This window comes from Pinus tabuliformis, chromosome 7, assembly GCF_031772625.1.
Source record: "Pinus tabuliformis cultivar Carrire ecotype Pingquan chromosome 7, CPIR1, whole genome shotgun sequence".
Classification (NCBI taxonomy): Eukaryota; Viridiplantae; Streptophyta; class Pinopsida; order Pinales; family Pinaceae; genus Pinus; species Pinus tabuliformis.
The window spans coordinates 509,230,267-509,256,129 of NC_142293.1; the positions used below are offsets into that span (position 1 = coordinate 509,230,267).

General features: G+C 38.2%; 1 protein-coding gene and 2 pseudogenes across 1 annotated transcript; all 3 read right to left on the minus strand.

Annotated features, from left to right (window-relative positions):
• Positions 1–970: 970 nt before the first annotated feature.
• LOC149248287 (histone-lysine N-methyltransferase ATX4 pseudogene) lies at positions 971–2,080 on the minus strand (annotated as a pseudogene).
• Positions 2,081–2,839: 759 nt separating this feature from the next.
• LOC149248288 (histone-lysine N-methyltransferase ATX3-like) lies at positions 2,840–3,370 on the minus strand. The gene has a single exon (XM_089456023.1). The coding sequence runs from the start codon at positions 3,368–3,370 to the stop codon at positions 2,840–2,842; it is 531 nt and encodes a 176-aa protein (XP_089312149.1).
• Positions 3,371–4,456: 1,086 nt separating this feature from the next.
• Positions 4,457–23,893, minus strand: LOC149248289 (histone-lysine N-methyltransferase ATX3-like; annotated as a pseudogene).
• Positions 23,894–25,863: the final 1,970 nt, after the last annotated feature.

Below are 25,863 nucleotides of genomic sequence, written 5' to 3' on the forward strand. Positions count from 1 at the left end.
TAAAACAACAATATAATGCTATCTTTACATTATAAATAGACTATTTTTACTTTATATTTTACATGAGGTTACATTTCACATTAATTTACACTATACATTTATAAATATTGAAATATAAATATTAATCAAAATAAATAAATAAATAAATATATATATAGATATATATATATAATTTTAAAATAAAACTCATCTATATTAATAACCTTTCACTTAATGAGATTTTTAATAAAATCAAATTTCCAAAAATAAACTTCATACCATTTCATGCTGGAAATACCTTCACGCACTAAATAGAGTTACCTTCACTCGAAAACTTGAGAAACACTCACAGAAATTATATAATCCATAGAAATCAAAATCACAGAGTTATATTTGAATGCTGTCTGTAAATACATCAGTAAATATTAATCTTGGATCATTCATAAATAATAACCATTGAAGTGAAAGAAAGATTAAAAAATAACTAGTGAAAAAAACAATTTACATTATGAATGGACTATTTTTACTTTATATTTTATATTAGGTTACATCTTACATTAATTTACGTTATACATTTATATATTTTTTAATTTAACAATTAATCAACATATACCTATATTATTTTAAAATAAAATTCATCCATAATATTAACCTTTCATTTAATGAGACTTTTACTAAAATCAATTTTGCAAAAGTAGCTTCTAACCATTTCATGCTGGAGCGTTCGATTTCTCAATGATGCACAAATCATTCTCAAATTACCTTCACAAGAAGTACTAGAATAGAGTTTGTGCATCATTCTCAAATTACCTTCACAAGAAGCACTAGAATAGAGTTACCTTGACTGGAGAAATTGACTAAAACAAACACAAAAGAAATTAAAATCACAGAGTTATATCTGAATGCTGCCTGTAAATACAACATTCAAAAATAATAACTCTTGAATTCAAAGAAAGATGGGAAGTCATTTTGAATGGAATCATGAAAATTCTTACATAACTTTACGACATGTCGCTGCTCCCCAAAAACACCGTTCTCTAATTCCATCGTTTGTTAATCTGTAATCGTACGTTATCTCTTGCCCAGCTTCAATGTCTTTATTTGCAAACAGTGCAATTCGACTCTCAACACCATTGATCGGTAATATCCTGGAAAAACAATTGGGTGCGCACGAATGATTGATCAGACGCGCTACATTTCCCTTTTTTGTGGCATCAATCACAGTTTCCTTGTTGATTGGGAAGAAGTACGTTGAATGTTTACCCTCTGACTGATATCTCTTTTCTCTTGAATTGGTAACACTATTTCTAATTATTTCGCCCCGATATTCTATCACCAGGTCCCCTCTTCGAATGGGTTCGATAGTAAAAAGACCATATCCATGAACTCCAGATTTCCCAAAGCGAAGTCGCTTTTTTTCATTTTTCTGGCAGTAATCAAGGCGCTCTCTATATGAAGAGAACTGTGGTGGATCTGCTTCTCCTTCTGTTTTTAATCTCTTGTTTATAGCTTCTCTGGAATGGTGGGAGTACCCCACAGGTCGTTGAATTGTGGACGTTATGCCGGATTTTGCTTTCAGAGTATTATGCACAGAACTTCTAGATGCATATTGTTCTTCTATTTTGCCGAGTCCAACTTCGTCTAGATTATTATCATTGTTTGCAGATGAACTCTCATCTGATGAATGTTCTGAATGTGTTACTGCAGCTGCTTCCTTTTGGATTCCCATATGTATAGAATTTAGATCAGGGATTCTTACACCAACGTTCGGATCTGGAACCCTATGAGAGGCGCAATAGGAAATGTAGGTGCATACATCCTTTCCTTCCTTATTCCAGTACGATCGCTCCATGTGATACCCTTCAATTAATGCACAAGTGGGATGGTAAAAAGTTTCACATTCCTCACACTTGATACAAGATCCCTGCATTTTGTTACAGACTACGCATGACTTCCCAAAAGAGTCTGGATTGATTTTCAATATCCCTTCTACAGGTTCCATAGTTTTGTCATTCACAAACGTTACTTCATTAGTAAAACAAGCACAGGTAACATGCACCCAAAATCCACAGGTTGTGGTAGGTTTCAGGGCACCGCCCATTACAGGGCAGAGGCAGCAGCGTTGTGGAGTAGTCTCTGTCTTTGCACTCACTCAAGCTGTGCAAAGCCAGTCGTCCAGCGATTCAATTGCACCATAACAATTTTCATGAACTCCAATATTGCATCCATTGCAGATGAAGATTTTATTATGATACCAATCATCAGCTCCACGGCATATTGCACACCTTTCTGCTATCCAGGTTTCTTTGATTGGCTCTAATGGTTCTAGCAGCCACCCTATTAATTCTTTCTCCCTAATTTTGACTGGTGTCTGTCCTTCAGGGTTGAAGAATCCAAGGCCACGAACCCCAGCTCCATAGGCCTCGTTAAGCCAATCAATGAGATACTGTTTGGAATCGCTGACTCTAATACTTTGCTTCCATTTCTTCCTCTTAGAGCCTACGTGCTTTTCCCATTGCGACAGGCTCATGGACTTACCATTTTCACATCCCTTACATTCACAGAGGATCAAATGGCTATTAGTCACATAATTCGCCTCCTTGTCATTACAAACAACTGTAATGAGTTCTGGAGCAGTGAAAGGATTATTGTTTTTCTCGTTAACTAGAGAGGTTGCAAGGGCCCGTTGCTTCGGCGTGCATTGAGGACAGGAATACTCGGTAAGGCCTTGTGGGTGCTCACTGCTTACCTTATCACAATCATAATGAACCCAAATCTTGCATTTTTTACATTGAAGCCAACCTCTTTTGGGGGTAGGACTCCATACCTTCATGCAAATGCCACAGTACTGATTGAACTTTTACAACTTGTTGCAACGTCGACAGATCGACGAGCCCTTCTCAGATGAATTACGCAGCTGCTTCAGCTGAGCAGATGGTAATAATCCTGAAGCTGGAAACTTCTCGTTACAGCTACTGCAGGTTGTTTCTTCTTCTTGATCTTGCAAAACCCTGTATCCAGAAAAGAAGTCGGATACAGTGGCTTCATCAGTCGCCTCAAAAAACTTATCCTTTAGGTCCTTAGAAGAGCTTTTCAAGAATCTCCGACTCTTGTATGCTAATGTCCTGAAGTATTCCCAAAAATGGAATACCCTTTTTTCTTTAACCCATCTATATGCGCAGTCAGAGTTATTTTTAATGTGGAAAAACTTAACACAAAATCTTCCAGGAACACAAACGCTCTCCACAGATTCTGGGGCATCTTTCACCGGGTCGATAACTTTAGCGGGCCAAAGAGGTATGTCCTTTCTCCTCTTAGACTTCACCCAAACGACATCCTCCACACCAAACTGCTCAAGACGCCGGCCCTCGGAACATTCAAACGCCACCATATTCAGCAGAGATGATGGCTTGGAAACCCTAGAATCATCAATCTGTTGTTCCTTCTGATTTGCCTCTGTCAACTACTCCTTGTTGGGTTCGTTAGCATATATTGTTCCTGCAACCTCTACTGTAGCGTTTTGACCGTTCAATTCAATGGCTAGCTCAGTGTTCATACTTTTCACGGGCTTAGATGCTTTATTCTTGAATTTCCCTGATTCGTGGCAAAACGGGGCCTGAAGCCTCGCATTTTCAGGCGTCTGATCCTCATCCCCACTATTACGACGCCCAAATTCATACCCCATTGATTCCGCATCGCGGCTGTCGCATCTCAGATCTCTAATTCTTTTCCTCGAGTTCTCCATACTAAAAATAAAATAAAAAACCAAGATGAAACCCTAACCTCTAATTCTTTTCCTGGAGTTCTCCATGCTAAAAATAAAATAAAAAACCAAGATGAAACCCTAACCTCTAATTCTTTTCCTGGAGTTCTCCATGCTAAAAATAAAATAAAAAACCAAGATGAAACCCTAACCTGAGCTTTGCGTGGAACGATGGTACGGTTGTATTGCAAACCCTAACTCCACTGGATTGTTACACGATAGAGGGGACCTTTAAAATCTCTGCGCTAACTCATCGCAATTTGACCTGTAACAGGACCAGTTAGAGAAGAAATAATGCAAAGCATGCTAAAAATAAAACAAAACCAAGATGAAACCCTAACCTGAACTTTGCCTGGAACGATGGTATGGCTGTATTGCAAACCCTAACTCCAATGGTTGTTACAGGATAGAGGGACCTTCAAAATCTCCGCGCGGTTTGAGCTGTAGCGGGACCAGTTTCAAAATCTCCGTGAGGTTTGAGCTGTAGCGGGACCAGTTGGATAAGAAATAATGCAAAGCAAAGAAATACAAGCCCGGTAGGCCTTTAAATGTTGGAATGGTAATTCCAATTGCAGTCGGACAGGGAAAGCGATGGCAGCCGACTCAGTCAGCACGCTGCATCCAAAAACCACCGAACGAAACCACAAAACCGCCCAGGGCATATCGCACCGCTTTTGCATAAAGGTGGTTTCCGTATTGTTGGGTTCCGATAAACTATGGAGGCGACGCGTGGCTCTCCCCTGACATCAGCCAACGCAATTTATCGGACGTTAAAGTCCTGCTGCAAACTGCCTTCCGATATCCACTCCAGCCGTCCGATCTCCTCGCGCGTCCTCCGCCGTTCATCAATGAAGCTGCACACCTGCATACGACCAACGTCAATTCAAGGTTTGCGTGGAGTGTTAGGATTCCCGCTGACCGCCGTAAAAGGAAATTAAATGGTATTTGCAGGGGGTTATTAAATGGTCAACGTAGTTTTTAATTTTAATGTTTTTTTTATATACGGAGGTATGGACATACATTATATATGTCATATCCTTTAAAGAAGCGTTGACCATAATGAAATAAAAACATATAATGAATGAAACAAAAATGTGGGTGGCTGTATTGTATTTTATTAACTCATGGAATGAGTAAAAAAAAAAAAAAGGGGCTCGGTGAGTTGTAATATGGATTGACCATTTTGTAATATGTGAGCTTGGGGAGCGAAAAATAGAGCGCACAGCAGTGCATGAAAAAGAGCAGAAGTGGAGCGAATATGTTTTAGTGAGGTATGTGTAGAACATCGCACAGCAGTGCGTAGTGTGAAGCAAGGAGGGTATAAAGAAATCAGTGTTGATTTTTTATAAACCAGAAATGCAGCCTAAGATGAAGCCAAGTCTTTGGTATTGCATTTGAAAATATTTTGTGAGATGTTGTAATGTGCAGAAGCACATAACGTTTTTTTGGAGCTATATATGTAAAAGTTTGTTTTACAGTATTATGTGTAAAATATTTTTACAGCAGTATATGTAAAAATGGTTTTACACAGTAAATGTAAAAATGGGTTTTACAGCAGTAAACCCAGCACAGTGAACTCTCGGGTGGAGAGAAAAGACATAGTTTTTGTTTTTGATGGGTGAATGTAAGTTTTGGTAAATCCCTCTCAGCAAAGAGGATGAATGTTGTTTGAGGCTTTATATGTTAATCAATAGAAATATTTTATGGCTGTGTAATGGGCTGTTATGAGCATATTTGTTTTAAAGGTTCCTTGTGCAAAAGATCCTGGAACAGTGGAAACAGAGCACTGCCTCTGTGGTGTTAATGTTTGTTTGGCTTTGGTATTTCCCATTGAAAAATACCCAATAATACACACGTGTTTCTAGAGATATGCATTATGGGAAGCAATGAGGTGTAGGGGGGTGGCATACAAAGGGAGAGAGAGAGAGAGAGGGAGAGGGAGAGAGAGGGCGGGGGGGTAGAGATCGCAACAGTGAGAGGGGAAGAGAAGGAGAGAGTGAGTGGTATTAAGGGAGAGAGGGAGGGAGATAAAGTTAAAGAGAGAGAGAGAGAGAGGGGGAGAGAGAGAGGGAGGGGAATGAGAGAGAGATATAGAAATGGAGGGGGTTGTTGTGAGTGGAAAGGTGGAAGGAGGAAGGAGGGGGTAGAGATAAAGAGAGTGAGTGAGTGATAGAGGGGAGAGTAGAGGGTGGAAAGAGAGTTGGGGGAAGAGAGAGGATTTAAGGCAATGATACCTACATACACATGAAATAGTTCAATATGAAGAAAAGCAAGGGACCATAAGAAATTTACTCCAAAGTTCCCCCTAAGGGGGAATTATAAAAACTCAAGCATTCCCATCTATATTTTTTTGTATGCGTAATCACATCCATAATTATGCCCATAATATCTCCTAAAATCCCTCCCAAAATGTTTCCATTGATCTCTTGAGATATCTTCATCCCTAAGATCTCTTATTTCTATCTAGACATCTAGAATTAGTCTACATCATCATATTATTTCATTAAGCATTACAAATGAGAAATATTCATTAAATTTTTCCCTTCCTCTCTCTTCTATGTTCTTTATCCTTTATCTTCATTTGTGGCCTTCTTTCTTATTTGACATTCTTCATTTGCACTTGCAAATCATAAACATTGTTGAAGCTCATATAAAAGAATCACCATCCACTATAATACATGGGTCAACTGTCACTATATCCATTAGTTCTCTATGAAATTCCTTCTCGTACATGGTTCATCAACAAATTTCCACCACATGTCTGCATACTTATACTTGTAATATTACACCTATCTCATCATCAATCATAATCTCCATCTTATTTTTCTAGATTACCCATAACCATGCTCTCAATGCTCTTGCATTAGACTCCCGCAGAACAAAATTTATTCATGGACTCATTTCTGTATGTTCATTGTCACTTTCAAAAGTAATTACTCTATCACATATTCAATATTCATTACGCTCTTGCACAAGTCCCTCTTTTATGACTTGAAATATGCCTAACTACTTCCTTGCTAAGATTAGTATATTTTCCAACTATGAACTACCTCAAATCAATGATTTTCCCATGGAAGATCTTCTCTTTATGAATTATTGTAACATTCCTATCTTGAGCCTCATTTAATTTGTAATTAATTTGGAATTGTGTTTCCTTTGTCTGCATGGATGTGCCACTATTGCAACAAAAATGAACTTGATGAACCTAAGAACATTATATATGTAATATAAATGTTGGATTAATAAATTCGTTTTCACCACTAATTGTGAACATAAGAGCACTTAGATGGGCTACTATTTAAAATATGAGAGTATTGTGGGAGTTATCAACCAAATCATTGCCATGAAATTTGAATCTAAGTTTAACCATTTTCCCTCTTACCTAACAACCATTTCATTGTGAATGACTTACTAGTTAGTACAATCATCTTCATATAAATGGAAGTTGGCATGGTATCGACAACAATGGTTCATAATTTAATCAAATGAATGAGTTGAGTACATTCCATGTATTTTGAAGTTGACATACAGATTTCGTAGGAGACTGACGAAAATAAGGGACTGTATAAAAAAATGCATTGATTATGAATGTTTTCCAAGGGGTAGAGACCCATGAAGGAAAAAGAGTGAGACATTCATTCAAATATGAATTTCATCCGTTCATGCATAGAGAGAGATACGCATAGAGAGCACAAACACATGGGTTCCTAAGCAGTGAAATTCACAAATATAATGCTATCAATCCTAAGTTGAATGATTGTTGAATTGTTTTGGAAAATCAAACTACATTTTAGGTGCCCAGATATGCCCAGAAAAATGCCAATCATGGATTAGAATGATTTTGATGTGTTCTAGGCTATATACAAAATACTTTCTATGTATCAAACACATGTAAAAATATTTGGACTCGAGTGAGGAAGAGTGGGTTGTGATCTGATATGAGTTGGTTGAGAAAGCTAAGCAAGAAGTGGGAAAATCACTGATGGATCAATGAAGGGATTCCATTATTAAATTCATTAATCTAGAAGAGAGGCATCTGGGATACATCAAAGCCATCCTGCGACAAGTCGCTTCTTGTATACATTAGCACATCATCTAAGAAGTTGACTTACAAACACCCTTCAGTACCTTGATGACTTCATACATCAATTGCAGGTTTCTCACTTTCGACGATAGGTTTACATCAATGGCCTTTGATCGAAATACTTCGTTTGGTGTTCAACAGCAAATCATTTATTCACACCTTGCGAAATGTACTGTAGTACCTTGAGGGTCATTATCATTATCGGTGAATCCTCTCGTGTCTCCTAACGGCTTACATCATTAGTTGGTAATCAGGTGATGTCTCTCCATGTTCGACTTCAGATCATCTATTCACGTGGTTAGACTTGTACTTGAGTGAAAGATTGGACGAGATTGAAGACCCTGGATCTAGTTTTATTCATTCGGGCTATGATATATTTTTCAGGAGTATTATATCAAATGTACAATGGCCTTACATTTATGGTCAAACATTCATGGGTCTATATCTGTAGACGACTATATTTGTACATGTAATGAAAGTTTATAAGTTGAGCATCGGTATGCCTTCCCCTAGCTAGTTTGTGAGAAAAAATCAAAGTATCATGATATATGTATTGTAATTGATGCAGGTCTCCTTCCGTTTCGAAAACTTCTCTCCAAGTGGTAAAGCATCTCACTCAAGATGTTTATTTTCAACTTCATGCTTTAGGGTGCAACTGTTAGAAGAAAATTTGGGCACATCAACCCCGACTTCTAGATCTATATTATTAGGGTCCATCAACCCCTAATTCAGTTGTTTTCATTCCTTAATGAGGTCAACCTACTTCATGCTTGCTTCCCAAGAGTTTCCATGAAACCATTCATCCAAAAAGTGTCCCTAAGTATATTAGCGCAAGGACCCTTCTATCACGCTGCAATGCATTGCAGGAACTACATTGTCTCGGTGTTATGATCACACCTAGCCTTTGTTTCACCTACGATGAGCAAGATTCATCGAATTTTTTAAATGAATCCGTTGGATTCCTTATCCAATGGATACTTCTAGAAGTTTCCAGGATGATTGGGCTCGCATTTGGATGAGGAAGAAGATGAACCAACCTTAATCCATTATCCCTTCCTCCATGAAACCACTTCCCAATTATGGCAAAGTTTTCATGAGGGCCATTAATGGCTTAACCTCCTCCATTCAGCAATAAAAGGACCAAGCATTCAAAGGCTGGTCTAGATTGAACCTTCTTGAGCTAAGGAAATGTTGGTTGGATGAGATCTGTAGAGAGAGTAATGTTATCATGTCAAATTGTTGTTTCATGAGGAGCGAAGGGTTTGAGGCTAAAAGTATGACACTGAATCAGGCATGCATCTACATGGGTTGTAATCTTTCCTTTTATTAATAAAGAGTTCTATGCTTTTTCCCATTCATGTGTTATATGATGTATATTTAATTTTCAATTCGATAATCTGTTTAGTTAACAAATCGATATGTATGCTTTGATGGTTTTCGGTCTCGGCTTGTGTTTAGGTACCTTCCAAGCAAGTTAAGTACGAAAGGGAGTGGCGAAAGTGGTCAAAGGGAAGAGGGATCGAGCGAGGGATACAGGTTGGTTCTTCTGTTCCTCTTTCTTTTATCTATTATCTATAGGAAAAGTAATGGAATTACTTTAGTTGTTGTTCTAGACTTGCTACTAGGTCTATGGGTTAGGCGTTTGAAGAAACACTAAATTTACCGACAACACTCCCCCTCTTTCTCATATCCTCTCTCTCTTCCCTCCTACTCTCCTCTCTCCATCACTCTCTATATATCCATCTCTCCCTTTTCACTCCATGTCTCTCTCTCTTTCCTTTCTTTCCCTTTCTTTCTCATCTCCTCTCTCTCCTACTTCCTCCTATCCTCTCTCCATTACTCTCTATCCATCTCTCCCTTGTCACTCCCTATCTCCGCCCCTTGTCGTGCCCCTCCAACTCCATCTTTCTCACCCCCCTCTCCCCTCGTCACTCTCTCTCTTCCTCTCTCTTCCATCTCCCTCTCTTTTTATCCCCAACACACTCACACACACACTCTCTCTCTCCATCCATATGATCTAGAATTATCACTTTGTTTAATTAATAATATATGTGAGGTTTATTATAATAATACTTACCATGGAAATGATTATTATTATAATATATTAGAATAACAATAATCAATATTATTGATTATTATACCAACAATAATAAATAAGGAAATAACATGTTAAAACAACAATATAATGCTATCTTTACATTATAAATAGACTATTTTTACTTTATATTTTACATGGGGTTACATTTCACATTAATTTACATTATAAATTTATAGATATTGAAATATAAATATTAATCAAAATAAATAAATAAATAAATATATATATATATATATATATATATATATATATATATAATTTTAAAATAAAACTCATCTATATTAATAACCTTTCCCTTAATAAGATTTTTAATAAAATCAAATTTCCAAAAATAAACTTTATACCATTTCAGGCTGGAAATACCTTCACGCACTAGAATAGAGTTACATTCACTCGAAAACTTGAGAAACACTCACAGAAATTATATAATCCATAGAAATCAAAATCACAGAGTTATATTTGAATGTTGTCTGTAAATACATCAGTAAATATTAATCTTGGATCATTCATAAATAATAACCTTTGAAGTGAAAGAAAGATTAAAAAATAACTAGTGAAAAAAACAATTTACATTATGAATAGACTATTTTTACTTTATATTTTATATTAGGTTACATCTTACATTAATTTACGTTATACATTTATATATTTTTTAATTTAACAATTAATCTACATATATTATTTTAAAATAAAATTCATCCATAATATTAACCTTTCATTTAATGAGACTTTTACTAAAACCAATTTTGCAAAAGTAAGCTTCTAACCATTTCATGCTGGAGCGTTCGATTTCTCAATGATAACAAATCATTCTCAAATTACCTTCACAAGAAGTACTAGAATAGAGTTTGTGCATCATTCTCAAATTACCTTCACAAGAAGCACTAGAATAGAGTTACCTTGACTGGAGAAATGGATTAAAACAAACACAAAAGAAATTAAAATCACAGAGTTATATCTGAATGCTGCCTGTAAATACAACATTCAAAAATAATAACTCTTGAATTCAAAGAAAGATGGGAAGTCATTTTGAATGGAATCATGAAAATTCCTACATAACTTTACGACATGTCGCTGCTGTTAAATTCTAATTTTGAACAGCGCGGTGGATTCTGGAAAACCACCCGGTCTCCCCGCACCGCCCTTCACCAAAGGCAGTATCCGTAGCTGAGGCTCCGACACAATCACACTCCGCCACGCGTCCTTAGTATGACACCGAAAACCGCTCTCCCCGGACGCTAAAGTCCGTTTGTTTTGCGCGAGGTTGGCTCTCGAACCTCGTTGGATCAACCAAGTGATCTGGGCGCGCGATCTAAACCGTTGATTTCCCGAAGATGCATACCGCCCGTGTCAAATCGATTTTTGCGTGGATTGAAAGTCTTTTTTTGTGGTTTGGTGTTGACCGCCGTAGGTGATGAACTTATGGATTTTAATGTGTCTACGTAGAATTGGGTGGCGGCCTTTAATATGGTTATGGGCATGTGCTTAATATAGTTATGGGCACATTTTTTTATATGTTTGTTTTATATATGTCGTAAAAAATGTCTACGTTATATAGTTTTTATTTATGTGTTGTGAGTGGTGGCTACGCACGATAGTGCGATTTTCTTTCGTAAATGCACAGCAGTGCGATATAGAAATGTATATGTAATGTCTTGATTTAGCCATTGAAGAACTGAGAGCTATTTTTGTAATATCCACAGCAGTGGAAAATCTGTGAGAGTAACAGAGTTTGCTTTGTGAATCCCTCTTTGCATAGAGGATGAAATATGTATCAGTTCTTTTGCTTTAAATTAATAGAAATGTGTTGTGACTGTGTAATGGATTGTGTTCTGAGTTAATTTTTTTTTTAAAGAGGTTCTCTGCAAAAGATCCTGGACAAAAGAAACAGAGCATTGCCTCTGTGGTGATTATTTTTGTCTGGTTTTGGTATTTCTCCATTTAAAAATACCCAATAGTGGTATCAGAGCAGGCTTAGGCTCTTTAAAGAAGTTAAAGAAGCTGAAGGGAGAAGGTTGTTGCTGCAGCAAAACTTCCCAGGCAGACAGAAGACTCAGACAGCGAAGGATTCAGGTATTCCCCAAAAGCATTTCTCTTGTTATTGCTGAAGACAGTCAGTTGTTTTTTTAAAAAATCACAGTCAAGGATTTAAAACCATAGTTCAAGATGCAAGGAATGGCAAGCACAAGCATGGGTATGTTCAACACCCAGCTCCCACACTTTAATGGGAAGAACTATGACTACTGGTCTATAACCATGAGAGCTTTGTTCATCTCTCAAGATATATGGGAACTAGTAGAATATGGGTTTGAGGAACCAGCAGATGAAACAACATTTAATAACCTAACTCAGGGAGAGAAGGACCTATTGAAGCTCAATAGGAAGAAGGACGCAAAGGCCATTGTCTTGTTGTATCAAGTAGTGGACCAGAGTATATTCCCAAGGATAGCAACAGCTACAACATCACAAAATGCATGGCAAACCCTAAAAACTGCCTATCAAGGCATGGAGAGGGTGAAGACAGCAAAATTGCAAATGTTGAGAAAGGATTTTGAAAACTTGAACATAAAGGAGTCAGATAACATTGACTCATTCTTCACTCATGTGATTGGTGTAATCACACAAATGAGAACTCATGGAGAAACAATTGAAGATAGAAGAATAGTGGAGAAAATATTGAGGGTCTTACCCTCAAGGTTCGATGCCATAGTCACCACCATTGAAGAGACAAAGGATCTCTCAAACTATTCAGTTGATGAGCTACATGCATCACTGATAACTCATGAGTAGAGGTTGAGTAGGAATGAAAACTCATCCCTTGAGCAAGCCTTCAAGACCCATATGTCCTTTGGAAGAGGAAGGGGTCAAGGAAGAGGAAACCGAAGAGGAAGAGGCAGAAGCCAGAACAGAGGTGGAAGGAACAGCCCATCAAATGCACAAGGAAGAGGCAGCAATCCAAATCAGAACCAAGGTCAAGGCAGCAGCCAACAAATAGATCAGTATCAGGCTCAAGGACAAAGGTATGATAAATCTAATGTTCAATGCCATTATTGCAAAAAGTATGGACATTATGCTAGTGATTGTAGAAAGAAACAACATGATATGAACAGCAGACAAAATGCAAATGTTACAAGAGAAAATAGCAGTCAAGAAAAGGTCTTGTTAGCTTGTAACATGGCTGAAACACATAGTGAGGACATATGGTTTTTAGACTCAGGTTGCAGCAACCATATGACAGGGAATATAGCCCTCTTTTCAGCCTTAAATCAGAATTTGAAATCAGAGGTCACACTAGGAACTGATAGTAAAGTGCCTGTTATGGGAAAAGGGGAGGTAAAAATATTTACAAAGCAAGGAGAAAGGAAAACCATAACAGATGTCTACTATGTCCCCGGAATGAGATGTAACCTATTGAGTGTTGGACAGCTTATCCAAAAGGGTTACAATGTTTACTTTGTAAATGATGTGTGCACCATCAAGGACATACCACCCAGCAAAAGATGCATTGCTGAAGTGAAGATGACAAGGAACAGGATGTTCCCTCTCCGGATCAGGGCACACATGAAGAACAAAAGGGAAATGGCAGCAGTCACCCAAGAGGCCTTCCAAAGCGTGCCAAAGGATGAGAACTGGTTATGGCACTTGAGATTCGGGCATCTAAATTTTGGAGGTCTAAACTTATTGAGCAGAAAAGGAATGGTAAAGGGATTACCATTGATAGAGAAGCCAAACAGCCTTTGTGAAGGTTTTATATTGGGCAAACAACATAGAGAGAGTTTTCCATCAGGGAAAAGTATAAGGGCAAAGGCACCCTTAGAGATTATCCACTCAGATTTGTGTGGACCAATGCAAGCTCCATCATTAGCAGGCAGCCTATATTTCTTAACATTCATTGATGACTTTACAAGAAAAACTTGGGCATATTTCCTTAAAAACAAAAGTGAAGTGTTTGAGAAATTCCAAAATTTCAAAGCACTTGTGGAGAACCAAAGCGGGCTGCATATAAGAGTTTTGGGAAATGATAGAGGAGGTGAGTATATCTCCAATGAATTCCTAAAGTTTTGTAGAGAAAATGGAATACATAAACAGTTCACAAATCGGTACACCCCACAACAAAATGGAGTTGCTGAAAGGAAGAACAGAACCATCATGGAGATGGCAAGGAGCATGTTGAAGGCAAAGCCTTTGCCAAATGAGTATTGGGCTGAAGCTGTACATTGTGCAGTTTATATTTTGAACAGGTGTCCTACAAAAGCAGTCATGAACAAAGTGCCAGAAGAGGCATGGAGTGGGAGAAAGCAAGGAGTCACCCACATGAGAGTTTTTGGATGTGTGGCCTATGCACACATTCCAGATCAGCTAAGGAGGAAGTTGGACAGCAAAGGGGAGAAGTGTATCCTTGTTGGATTCAGTGATGAATCCAAAGCCTACAGGCTGTACATCCCATCTACCAAGAATTTTTTTGTGAGCAGGGATGTTCAATTCATTGAAGAGGAAGCTTGGGATGGAAGCATAGAGAAAACAATGAACATTAAAAACTGTTTGTCTCATGATGAGGATGAAGAGGAGGTGGCTGAAATGAATCCCCAAACAGCAGCACCAACACAAGAACAACAAGGTACACCATTGAGGATCAATGAGAGTGCTTCTCCAAGCACACCACAAGGAGGAAATTCAAGTGCATCTTCAAGCACTTGCACACCAAGTGAACGAGGTAAGAAGTTTAGAAATCTAAGTGAAATTTATGAAGAAGGAATGAATTCCTTATTTGCCTTGTTTTGTCATGTTGATGATCCTATTCATTTCGAAGATGCTATTAAAGATAAGAAATGGATAGAAGCTATGGATGAGGAGATGAATGCCATAGAGAGAAACAAAACATGGGATTTGGTTGAGTTACCAAAAGGCAAAGAAGTCATTGGTGTGAAATGGGTCTACAAGACCAAGAGCAATGCTGAAGGCAAGATTGAAAGGCATAAAGCAAGGCTGGTTGTCAAAGGCTACAAGTAGCAGTATGGGAGAGATTATGAGGAGACTTTCGCACCGGTTGCAAGAATGGAAACCGTGAGAGCAGTGCTATCCATAGCAGCACAAAACAAATGGAAAGTCTACCAAATGGACGTGAAGTCAGCATTCCTAAATGGAGTGTTAAAAGAAGAGGTTTATGCTGAATAGCCTCTCGGCTATGAGAAGAAAGGTGAAGAGCACAAAGTGTGCAAATTGAAGAAAGCTCTTTATGCGCTGAAGCAAGCGCCAAGAGCATGGTATAGCAAGATAGATTCATATCTATTGGAGAATGAATTTGACAAATGTGAAGGAGAACCCACAGTCTACATCAAAGAAAAGGATGGTAAAATTTTAATTGTTGTCTTGTATGTAGATGATGTTATTTTCACTGGAAATGATATTTATCTTATTGAGAATTTTAAATCAGTCATGAAGGATGAATTTGAAATGACTGACATGGGTTTGTTGAGATACTTCTTAGGCATAGAAGTAGATCAAAATGAAAAAGGAATTTTTATATCTCAAGCAAGATATGTAAATCAAGTTTTGGGCAGATTTAACATGCAAGAATGCAAGGCAGCCATCACTCCCACAGTGATGGGATTAAAGCTCAGCAGAGAGGACAGCAGCAAGGATTTTGATCCTAGCCTATACAAAAGCATTGTGGGCAGTCTTTTGTATTTAACAGCAACTAGGCCTGATTTAATGTATGCTGTTAGTTTAATTTCCAGGTTCATGGAGAGGCCGAAGGAGGCACATTGGCAGGCAACAAAGAGAATTTTGAGGTATGTCAAAGGTACCAAAACGTTTGGAATTCTATATCATGCCTTAGAACATTCAGATTTGGTTGGGTAGACAGATAGCGATTGGTCTGGAAGTGTAGATGATCGGAAGAGCACTTCCGGTTATGTTTTTAACATGGGTTCAGGAGCCATTTCATGGGCTTCTAAGAAGCAGTCCATAGTAGCATTGTCTACAGCAGAGGCAGAATATGTGGCAGCGACAACAACAGCATGTCAGGCAGTTTGGATGAGAAGGATGTTGAGGAGCTTAGGCCAAGAGCAGGCAAAAGCAACAATGGTCTTTTGTGACAATAGCTCAGTTATTGCTTTGTCAAAGAATTCAGTGTTTCATAAGAGAACGAAACACATCGATACAAGGTTTCACAACATCAGAGAATTAGTGAACAATGGAGAAATTGTCCTCGAACATTGCAGGACCCAGGAACAGGTCGCAGACATCTTGACAAAGCCACTGGTCCAGAAGAGTTTCGAATTTTTGAGAAAATGCTTGGGAATGACCGAACGTGCGGCTGTTAAAATTAAAGGGGAGTGTTAAATTCTAATTTTGAACAGCGCGGTGGATTCTGGAAAACCACCTGGTCTCCCCGCACCGCCCTTCACCAAAGGCGGTATCCGTAGCTAAGGCTCCGACACAATCACACTCCGCCACGCGTCCTTAGTACGACGCCGAAAACCGCTCTCCCCGGACGCTAAAGTCCGTTTGTCTTGCGCGAGGTTGGCTCCCGAACCTCGTTGGATCAGCCAAGTGATCTGGGCGCGCGATCTAAGCCGTTGATTTCCCGAAGATGCATACCACCAGTGTCAAATCGATTTTTGCGTGGATTGAAAGTCTTTTTTTGTCGTTTTGTGTTGACCGCCGTAGGTGATGAACTTATGGCTTTTAATGTGTCTACGTAGAATTGGGTGGTGGCCTTTAATATGGTTATGGGCATGTGTTTAATATAGTTATGGGCACATTTTTTTATATGTTTGTTTTATATATGTCGTAAAAAACGTCTACGTTATATAGTTCTTATTTATGTGTTGTGAGTGGTGGCTACGCACGATAGTGCGATTTTCTTTCGTAAATGCACAGCAGTGCGATATAGAAATGTATATGTAATGTCTTGATTTAGCCATTGAAGAACTCAGAGCTGTTTTTGTAATATCCACAACAGTGGAAAATTTGTGAGAGTAACAAAGTTTGCTTTGTGAATACCTCTTTGCATAGAGGATGAAATATGTATCAGTTCTTTTGTTTTAAATTAATAGAAATGTGTTGTGACTGTGTAATGGATTGTGTTCTGAGTTAATCTTTTTTTAAAAGAGGTTCTCTGCAAAAGATCCTGGACAAAAGAAACAGAGCATTGCCCCTGTTGTGATTATTTTTGTCTGGTTTTGGTATTTCTCCATTTAAAAATACCCAACAGTTGCTCCGCAAAAACACCGTTCTCTAATTCCATCCTTTGTTAATCTGTAATCGTACGTTATCTCTTGGCCAGCTTCAACGTCTTTATTTGAAAAAAGTGCAATTCGACTCTCAACACCATTGATCGGTAATATCCTGGAAAACAATTGGGTGCGCACGAATGATTGATCAGACGTGCTACATTTCCCTTTTTTGTGGCATCAATCACAGTTTCCTTGTTGATTGTGAAGAAGTACGTTGAATGTTTACCCTCTGACTGATATCTCTTTTCTCTTAAATTGATAACACTATTTCTAATTATTTCGCCCTGATATTCTATCACCAGGTCCCCTCTTTGAATGGGTTCGATAGTAAAAATACCATATCCATGAACTCCAGATTTCCCAAAGCGAAGTCGCTTTTTTTCATTTTTCTGGCAGTAATCAAGACGCTCTCTATATGAAGAGAACTGTGGTGGATCTGCTTCTCCTTCTGTTTTTAATCTCTTGTTTATAGCTTCTTTGGAATGGTGGGAGTACCCCACAGGTCGTTGAATTATGGACGTTATGCCGGATTTTGCTTTCAGAGTATTATGCACAAAACTTCTAGATGCATATTGTTCTTCTATTTTGCGGAGTCCAACTTCGTCTAGATTATTATCATTGTTTGCAGATGAACTCTCATCTGATGAATGTTTTGAATTGTTGGAATGTTAATTCCAACTGTAGGTTGCAGGCTGTAGGCGGATGTGAGCAGCCGACTCAGCAAGCACGAACGACGGCAGACCGAAACCGTTCAGCATACCCACCTCAAACTTCTCGGACCATTTTCCGGCGAAGGGAATCTCCGTACTTTTCAACCCGATACAACATGGAGCAGATGCATGGCTCTCAGCATATGTAAGCAGAAGTCACTTTCTCGGGCGTTAAAGTTCGGCAGCAAACTGGCTTCCAATATTCTTGTCAGCCGTCCGATCCGATCGTGCGATTTCCGCCGTAGATCTCCGAACATGCAGTCAGCCCGCGTCAAGTCAAAATTTTGCGTGGAGTGTTAGGCAATCTTTTGACCGCCGCAGAGAAGGAAGTTAATGAATTTTATTGTTGTTCGTAAAAAGGAGGTATGGGCATATGTCGGAGGTATGGGCTCATACGTAATATATCTTTTTGTTTTGATATACATGTTATGTGATTTTTTTTGTATGGAATTCATATTAAAAAATGGGTTAACGTTTTGGAGAGTTGACCATTGCGTAAAATGAGCTCGCGGCAGGGGGAGCAGCATAGAATTTTTCTTATGTGTTGGCCATCATAAAAAGGAAGGAGCAGCGAATGCACAGTTGTGCATAAAGAAAAATGGTGGAGTGCATGTATTTTTTCGAGTTGACATTGTATTGTGTGAGAGTGAAAATGTATGCACAGCAGTGCATAAAAACCAGTTGGTCATTGTAATGAAGAGTGTGCAGTGTGAAAGAAGAAAATGCACAGCAGTGCATGAAGAAAAGAAAAAAAAGGGGAGCGCATATTGTTAAGAAATGTTTTTGTTAACTGGTGGTAAAAAAAAATAAAATACCGTAAGCAGGGGAGGCATATAATTTTTCTTTGGTAAGCATATGTAAATTTATTTTACAGCAGTAATGTAAAAAGGGTTCTACAACAGTAAACCTAGCTCAGTAATTTCTCAGGGTCAAAACAGAGTTTTGGTTGAATATTGTTTTTGGTGAATCCCTCTCAGCAAAGAGGATGAATGTTTGTATCAAGATTTGTTTTTAATCAATAGAAATGTGGTATGGCTGTGTAATGGTTTGTTCTGAGATAATTTCTTTTAAATAGCTTCCCTGTGCAAAAGATCCTAGAACAGTGGAAACAGAGCATTGCCTCTGTGGTGTTAAATTTTTTTTGTTTTTGGGATTTTCTCATTAAAAATCCCCAACAGTGGTATCAGAGCAGGCTTAGGCTCTTTGAAGACTCAAAGAAGTTGAAGGAAGGTGTGGTTGCAGCAGTCAAACTTCTCCAGCAGTGTGAAGACTCAGCCAAAAGAGTTAAGGTATTTTTCAAAGCTTTCCTTTCTGTTACTGTTAAAATAACAAGTATGTGAAAAGTCCCTTGAGCTATGCAACTGATCTAAGTTACTGTTAAAAGTTACACAAGTATGTGAAAGTCCCTTGAGCTATGCAACTGATCTAAGTTTCTTTTAAGAAAACTTTGCTGAAAGAAGATGATGCATATAGTGAAGGGGAGCTTGTAATTTTTTGTTGCTGAACTGTCTCAACAGTCATTCTTTAATGAAGACTTCTTTTTATAAAGGAAAGACATGAAATCAAATCTGCCATAAGAGCAGAGAAGAAAAGGGGACAAAGCTCAAATGTAAAGTGCAGCGGCGCAATAAGAAAAGTATACAAATCATGGAAGCCCTCACAGCAGTGGGAGGACAAAACATAAAATAGCAGTTTGAAATTTTTTTATGGAGTACATGCATTGAAATGTATAGCATTGGAATGTAGTTTTCTTTTATGAAATGTGAGAGAACATACTCACAGCAGAGTGAGAACAATACACAGTAGTAAAAAAAAATGTAATGTTTTTCTTCATATGCGATGCAACATGCAAAGAAATGCATAAAGAAAAACATGGACAGCAGATTTTTATTGCACATGGGTGAATGATAATGTGTGGCAGCAGCAAATCGAAAGGAATTGCACAGCAGTGCACTGTGCAAAAAAAATGAATGGAGACTAAGATTGTGTGAAGCAAGGGTGTAAAAAGAAAAGGCAGCAGCCCATGTTAATTTTTGTTGTTGTGTGGAGAATGCAGCGCAAAACAGCGTGAGGATGATTTCTCTCTATGTGCAAGTAATGGAGAGTAAAGAGTTAGTGTATGGGCACACAGCAGTATGATGAAACAAAAGGCAGCCATAGTGCAAATTGCAGAGGCAACGCAACAGCAAATAAAAACCCAGGGATGACAGTCTATGGTTATGGGTATGGACAGCAGTGAATATGAAAAATGCAGCAGCAAGAAGTTATGGACAGCAGCATGATGGCAAGAAGGAGAAGCACACAGCAATGCAAATAAGAAAATGCAGCAGCATGAAGTTTTGTTGAAGAAATGAAAGGTAATGGACAACATCACATGTAAAAGAATTTTTTTTTACAGCAGTATATGTAATTGTAATGAATGTGTTGTTCATTGAATTGAAATGCAATATATGCAACAACAGTGTAAATTTGTAAGTTGGGAAAGTGTAATTGTTACAGAAAAGACAGAGTATTTTGTCTTTGAAAAGTGCAGAAGCAGTGCAAGTATAGACACAGCAGTGTGGGGTAGACACAATAAAGAAGATGGCACAACAGTGCAGTAGAGAATATGCAGCAGCATAAAAGAACAATGCAATGATTGTTTGTTTTTGAAACTGCATGTAAAGCAGTGTCTGTTTGTAATCCATCTGTTAATGAGGAAGGTGCTTTTCAGCACAGTCATTTGGTGAAACCCTCTATTAAAGAGGAAGGTGCTTTTCAGCACAGTGTCATGGTAAATCCTTCTGTCAAGAGGAAGATGCTTTTTAGCATACACATGGTAAATCCCTGTATCAAGAGGATGATGCTTTTCAGCATAGTCACAGGTGAATCCCTCTGTCAAGAGGAAGGTGCTCTTCAGCACATTGTTATGGTGAATCCCTCTGTCATGAGGAAGGTCCTCTTAAGCACAGTTTCAGGTTAATCCCTCTATTAAGAGGAAGACAACTTTGTTTGTTTATGAACTGCATCAGAAGCAGTTGGTGAATCCCTCTATGTGAGGAAGTGTTTGGGTATGACAGAATGCCCAGCAGTTGAAATTAAATGGGAGTGTTGGAATGTTAATTCCACTGCAGGTTGCAGGCTGTAGGCGGACGTGGGCAGCCGACTCAGTAAGCACGAACGACGGCAAACCGAAACCATTCAGCATACCCACCTGAAACTTCTCGGACCATTTTCCGGCGAAGGGAATCTTCGTACTTTTCAACCCGATACAACATGGAGCAGACGCATGGCTCTCAGCATACGTAAGCAGAAGTCACCTTCTCGGGCATTAAAGTTCGGCAGCAAACTGGCTTCCGATATTCTTGTCAGTCGTCCGATCCGATCGTGCGATTTCCGCCGTTGATCTTCGAAGATGCAGTCCGCCCGCGTCAAGTCCGAATTTTGCGTGGAGTGTTAGGCAATCTGTTGACCGCCGCAGAGAAGGAAGTTAATGAATTTTATTGCTGTTCGTAAAAAGGAGGTATGGGCATATGTCGGAGGTATGGGCTCATACGTAATATATCTTTTTGTTTTGATATACACGTTATGTGATTTTTTTTGTATGGAATTCATATTAAAAAATGGGTTAACGTTTTGGAGAGTTGACCATTGCGTAAAATGAGCTCGCGACAGGGGGAGCAGCATAGAATTTTTTTTATGTGTTGGCCATCATAAAAAGGAAGGAGCAGCGAATGCACAGTTGTGCATAAAGAAAAATAGTGGAGCGCATGTATTTTTTCGAGTTGACATTGTATTGTGTGAGAGTGAAAATGTATGCACAGCAGTGCATAAAAACGAGTTGGTCATTGTAATGAAGAGCGTGTAGTGTGAAAGAAGAAAATGCACAGCAGTGCATGAAGAAAAGAAAAAGAAGGGGAGCGCATATTGTTAAGAAATGTTTTTGTTAACTGGTGGTAAAAAAAAAGTTAAATACCGTAAGCAGGGGAGGCATATAATTTTTCTTTGGTAAGCATATGTAAATTTATTTTACAACAGTAATGTAAAAAGGGTTTTACAGCAGTAAACCTAGCTCAGTAATTTCTCAGGGTGAAAATAGAGTTTTGGTTGAATATTGTTTTTGGTGAATCCCTCTCAGCAAAGAGGATGAATGTTTGTATCAGGATTTGTTTTTAATCAATAGAAATGTGGTATGGCTGTGTAATGGTTTGTTCTGAGATAATTTATTTTAAATAGCTTCCATGTGAAAAATATCCTGGAACAGTGGAAACAGAGCATTGCCTCTGTGGTGTTAAAATTTTTTTGTTTTTGGGATTTTCTCATTAAAAATCCCCAAAATGAATGTGTTACTGCAACTGCTTCCTTTTGGATTCCCATATGTATAGAATTTGAATCAGGGATTCTTACACCAACGTTCGGATCTGGAACCCTATGAGAGGTGCAATAGGAAATGTAGGTGCATACATCCTTTCCTTCCTTATTCCAGTACGACCTCTCCATGTGATACCCTTCAATTAATGCACAAGTGGGATGGTAAAAAGTTTCACATTCCTCACACTTGATACAAGATCCCTGCATTTTGTTACAGACTACGCATGACTTCCCAAAAGAGTCTGGATTGATTTTCAATATCCCTTCTACAGGTTCCATAGTTTTGTCATTCACAAAGGTTACTTCATTAGTAAAACAAGCACAGGTAACATGCACCCAAAATCCACAGGTTGTGGTAGGTTTCAGGGCACCGCCCATTACAGGGCAGAGGCAGCAGCGTTGTGGAGTAGTCTCTGTCTTTGCACTCACGCAAGCTGTGCAAAGCCAGTCGTCCAGTGATTCAATTGCACCATAAGAATTTTCATGAACTCCAATATTGCATCCATTGCAGATGAAGATTTTATTATGATACCAATCATCAGCTCCACGGCATATTGCACACCTTTCTGCTATCCAGGTTTCTTTGATTGGCTCGAATGGTTCTAGCAGCCACCCTATTAATTCTTTCTCCCTAATTTTGACTGGTGTCTGCCCTTCAGGGTTGAAGAATCCAAGGCCATGAACCCCAGCTCCATAGCCCTCGTTAAGCCAATCAATGAGATACTGTTTGGAATCGCTGACTCTAATACTTTGCTTCCATTTCTTCCTCTTAGAGCCTACGTGCTTTTCCCATTGCGACAGGCTCATGGACTTACCATTTTCACATCCCTTACATTCACAGAGGATCAAATGGCTATTAGTCACATAATTCGCCTCCTTGTCATTACAAACAACTGTAATGAGTTCTAGAGCAGTGAAAGGATTATTGTTTTTCTCTTTAATTAGAGAGGTTGCAAGGGCCCATTGCTTCGGCGTGCATTGAGGACAGGAATACTCGGTAAGGCCTTGTGGGTGCTCACTGCTTACCTTATCACAATCATAATGAACCCAAATCTTGCATTTTTTACATTGAAGCCAACCTCTTTTGGGGGTAGGACTCCATACCTTCATGCAAATGCCACAGTACTGATTGAACTTGTACAACTTGTAGCAACGTCGATAGATCGACGAGCCCTTCTCAGATGAATTACGCAGCTGCTTCAGCTGAGCAGATGGTAATAATCCTGAAGCTGGAAACTTCTCGTTACAGCTACTGCAGGTTGTTTCTTCTTCTTGATCTTGCAAAACCCTGTATCCAGAAAAGAAGTCTGATACAGTGGCTTCATCAGTCCCCTCAAAAAACTTATCCTTTAGGTCCTTAGAAGAGCTTTTCAAGAATCTCCGACTCTTGTATGCTAATGTCCTGAAGTATTCCCAAAAATGGAATACCCTTTTTTCTTTAACCCATCTATATGCGCAGTCAGAGTTATTTTTAATGTTGAAGAACTTAACACAAAATCTTCCAGGAACACAAACGCTCTCCACAGATTCTGGGGCATCTTTCACCAGGTCGATAACTTTAGCGGGCCAAAGAGGTATGTCCTTTCTCCTCTTAGACTTCACCCAAACGACATCCTCCACACCAAACTGCTCAAGACGTCGGCCCTCGGAACATTCAAACGCCACCATATTCTACAAAGATGATGGCTTGGGAACCCTAGAATCATCAATCTGTTGTTCCTTCTGATTTGCCTCTGTCACCTGCTCCTTTTTGGGTTCGTTAGCATATATTGTTCCTGCAACCTCTATTGTAGCGTTTTGACCGTTCAATTCAATGGTTAGATCAGTGTTCATACTTTTCACAGGCTTAGATGCTTTATTCTTGAATTTCCCTGATTCGTCGCAAAACGGGGCCTGAAGCCTCGCATTTTCAGGCGTTTGATCCTCATCCCCACTATTACGACGCCCAAATTCATACCCCATTGATTCCGCATCGCCGCTGTCGCATCTCAGATCTCTAATTCTTTTCCTGGAGTTCTCCATGCTAAAAATAAAATAAAAAACCAAGATGAAGCCCTAACCTCTAATTCTTTTCCTGGAGTTCTCCATGCTAAAAATAAAATAAAAAACCAAGATGAAACCCCAACCTCTAATTCTTTTCCTGGAGTTCTCCATGCTAAAAATACAATAAAAAACCAAGATGAAACCCTAACCTGAGCTTTGCCTGGAACGATGGTACTGTTGTATTGTAAACCCTAACTCCACTGGATTGTTACATGATAGAGAGGACCTTTAAAATCTCTGCGCTAACTCATCGCAATTTGATCTGTAACAGGACCAGTTAGAGAAGAAATAATGCAAAGCATGCTAAAAATAAAACAAAGCCAAGATGAAACCCTAACCTGAACTTTGCCTGGAACGATGGTATGGCTGTATTGCAAACCCTAACTCCAATGGTTGTTATAGGATAAAGGGACCTTCAAAATCTCCGCGTGGTTTGAGCTGTAGCGGGACCAGTTTCAAAATCTCCGCGCGGTTTGAGCTGTAGCGGGACCAGTTGGATAAGAAATAATGCAAAGCAAAGAAATACAAGCCCGGTAGGCCTTTAAATAGGGGTAATCCACTCCTAAAAATAAATAAACAAAAAGAAAAACACAAATTAAGCCGAGCGCGGTGGTAAATAAAACTCTCCATTGTTTACTCAACTCGATTTTCTATGTCCAAGTGAGAATCATCATATAAAGTGAAGAAGTCAAGAAATACATACTTTTATAATTTTATCATATATAAGGTTTTGTTTGTGAGGAAAATATTAACATATAGAAAATTAATAATTTTGATTTGGTTTATGCGATGGGCATGTAATGATATTCAATATATAACATGTTTTAAACTAATTGCAATTTATTATCAACTTATTGCATAGTATTCTAATTCATCATTATAGTACTTAATATTTATCTTCTTTCTCAAATCCAATGAAAATGTAAAAACATAATAGTTAATTAACAAATCTAAATAATAATTTCCATTCCTATTCCTATGTACATAAAATCAAAAAAATTATACTAATAAAAACGAGGAGCTCGTAGCAGCCATCCGTCATTTTGAATAAAAGTAGAAGCCTACCTTCGTGAATGAGTAACTGATCAAGGTTATTTTAACTGATCAAGGTTATTTGGGCTATGTTAGGGGCATATATCTTTGTAATTTTATCCTAATTTGTATTAATATGTTATTTTAGGGGATTATTTGATTTATTAGTAAGTATATAAAAAATTAATTATGTAGGAGAGAAATTTATTGCAATAATTTTTTAATTAAGATGATTATATATGTATATAAGGAATGGAATGGTGTAAGTTAATGACACTCTATCATAATATGTTTTGGTAATGTAAAATTAAAAAGAGAATAATCTATTAGTAGGGAAGGATGATTAGAAGTATTTACATAATATATTTGAATATGTTTTATAGAATTTTGTAAAATTATGTGAATTTTAATATTTTCTAAGAGTATGTTAGTTGTCAAGCAAAATATAATGCATATGTTTTTGTTAATGCTAATTTTGAGTATCTAAATGATGGAATTTCACTAAAAATATTTGTTAAATTGTAAAGATATATTGTTCTTATGGATAACTATTTTTCCAAAAA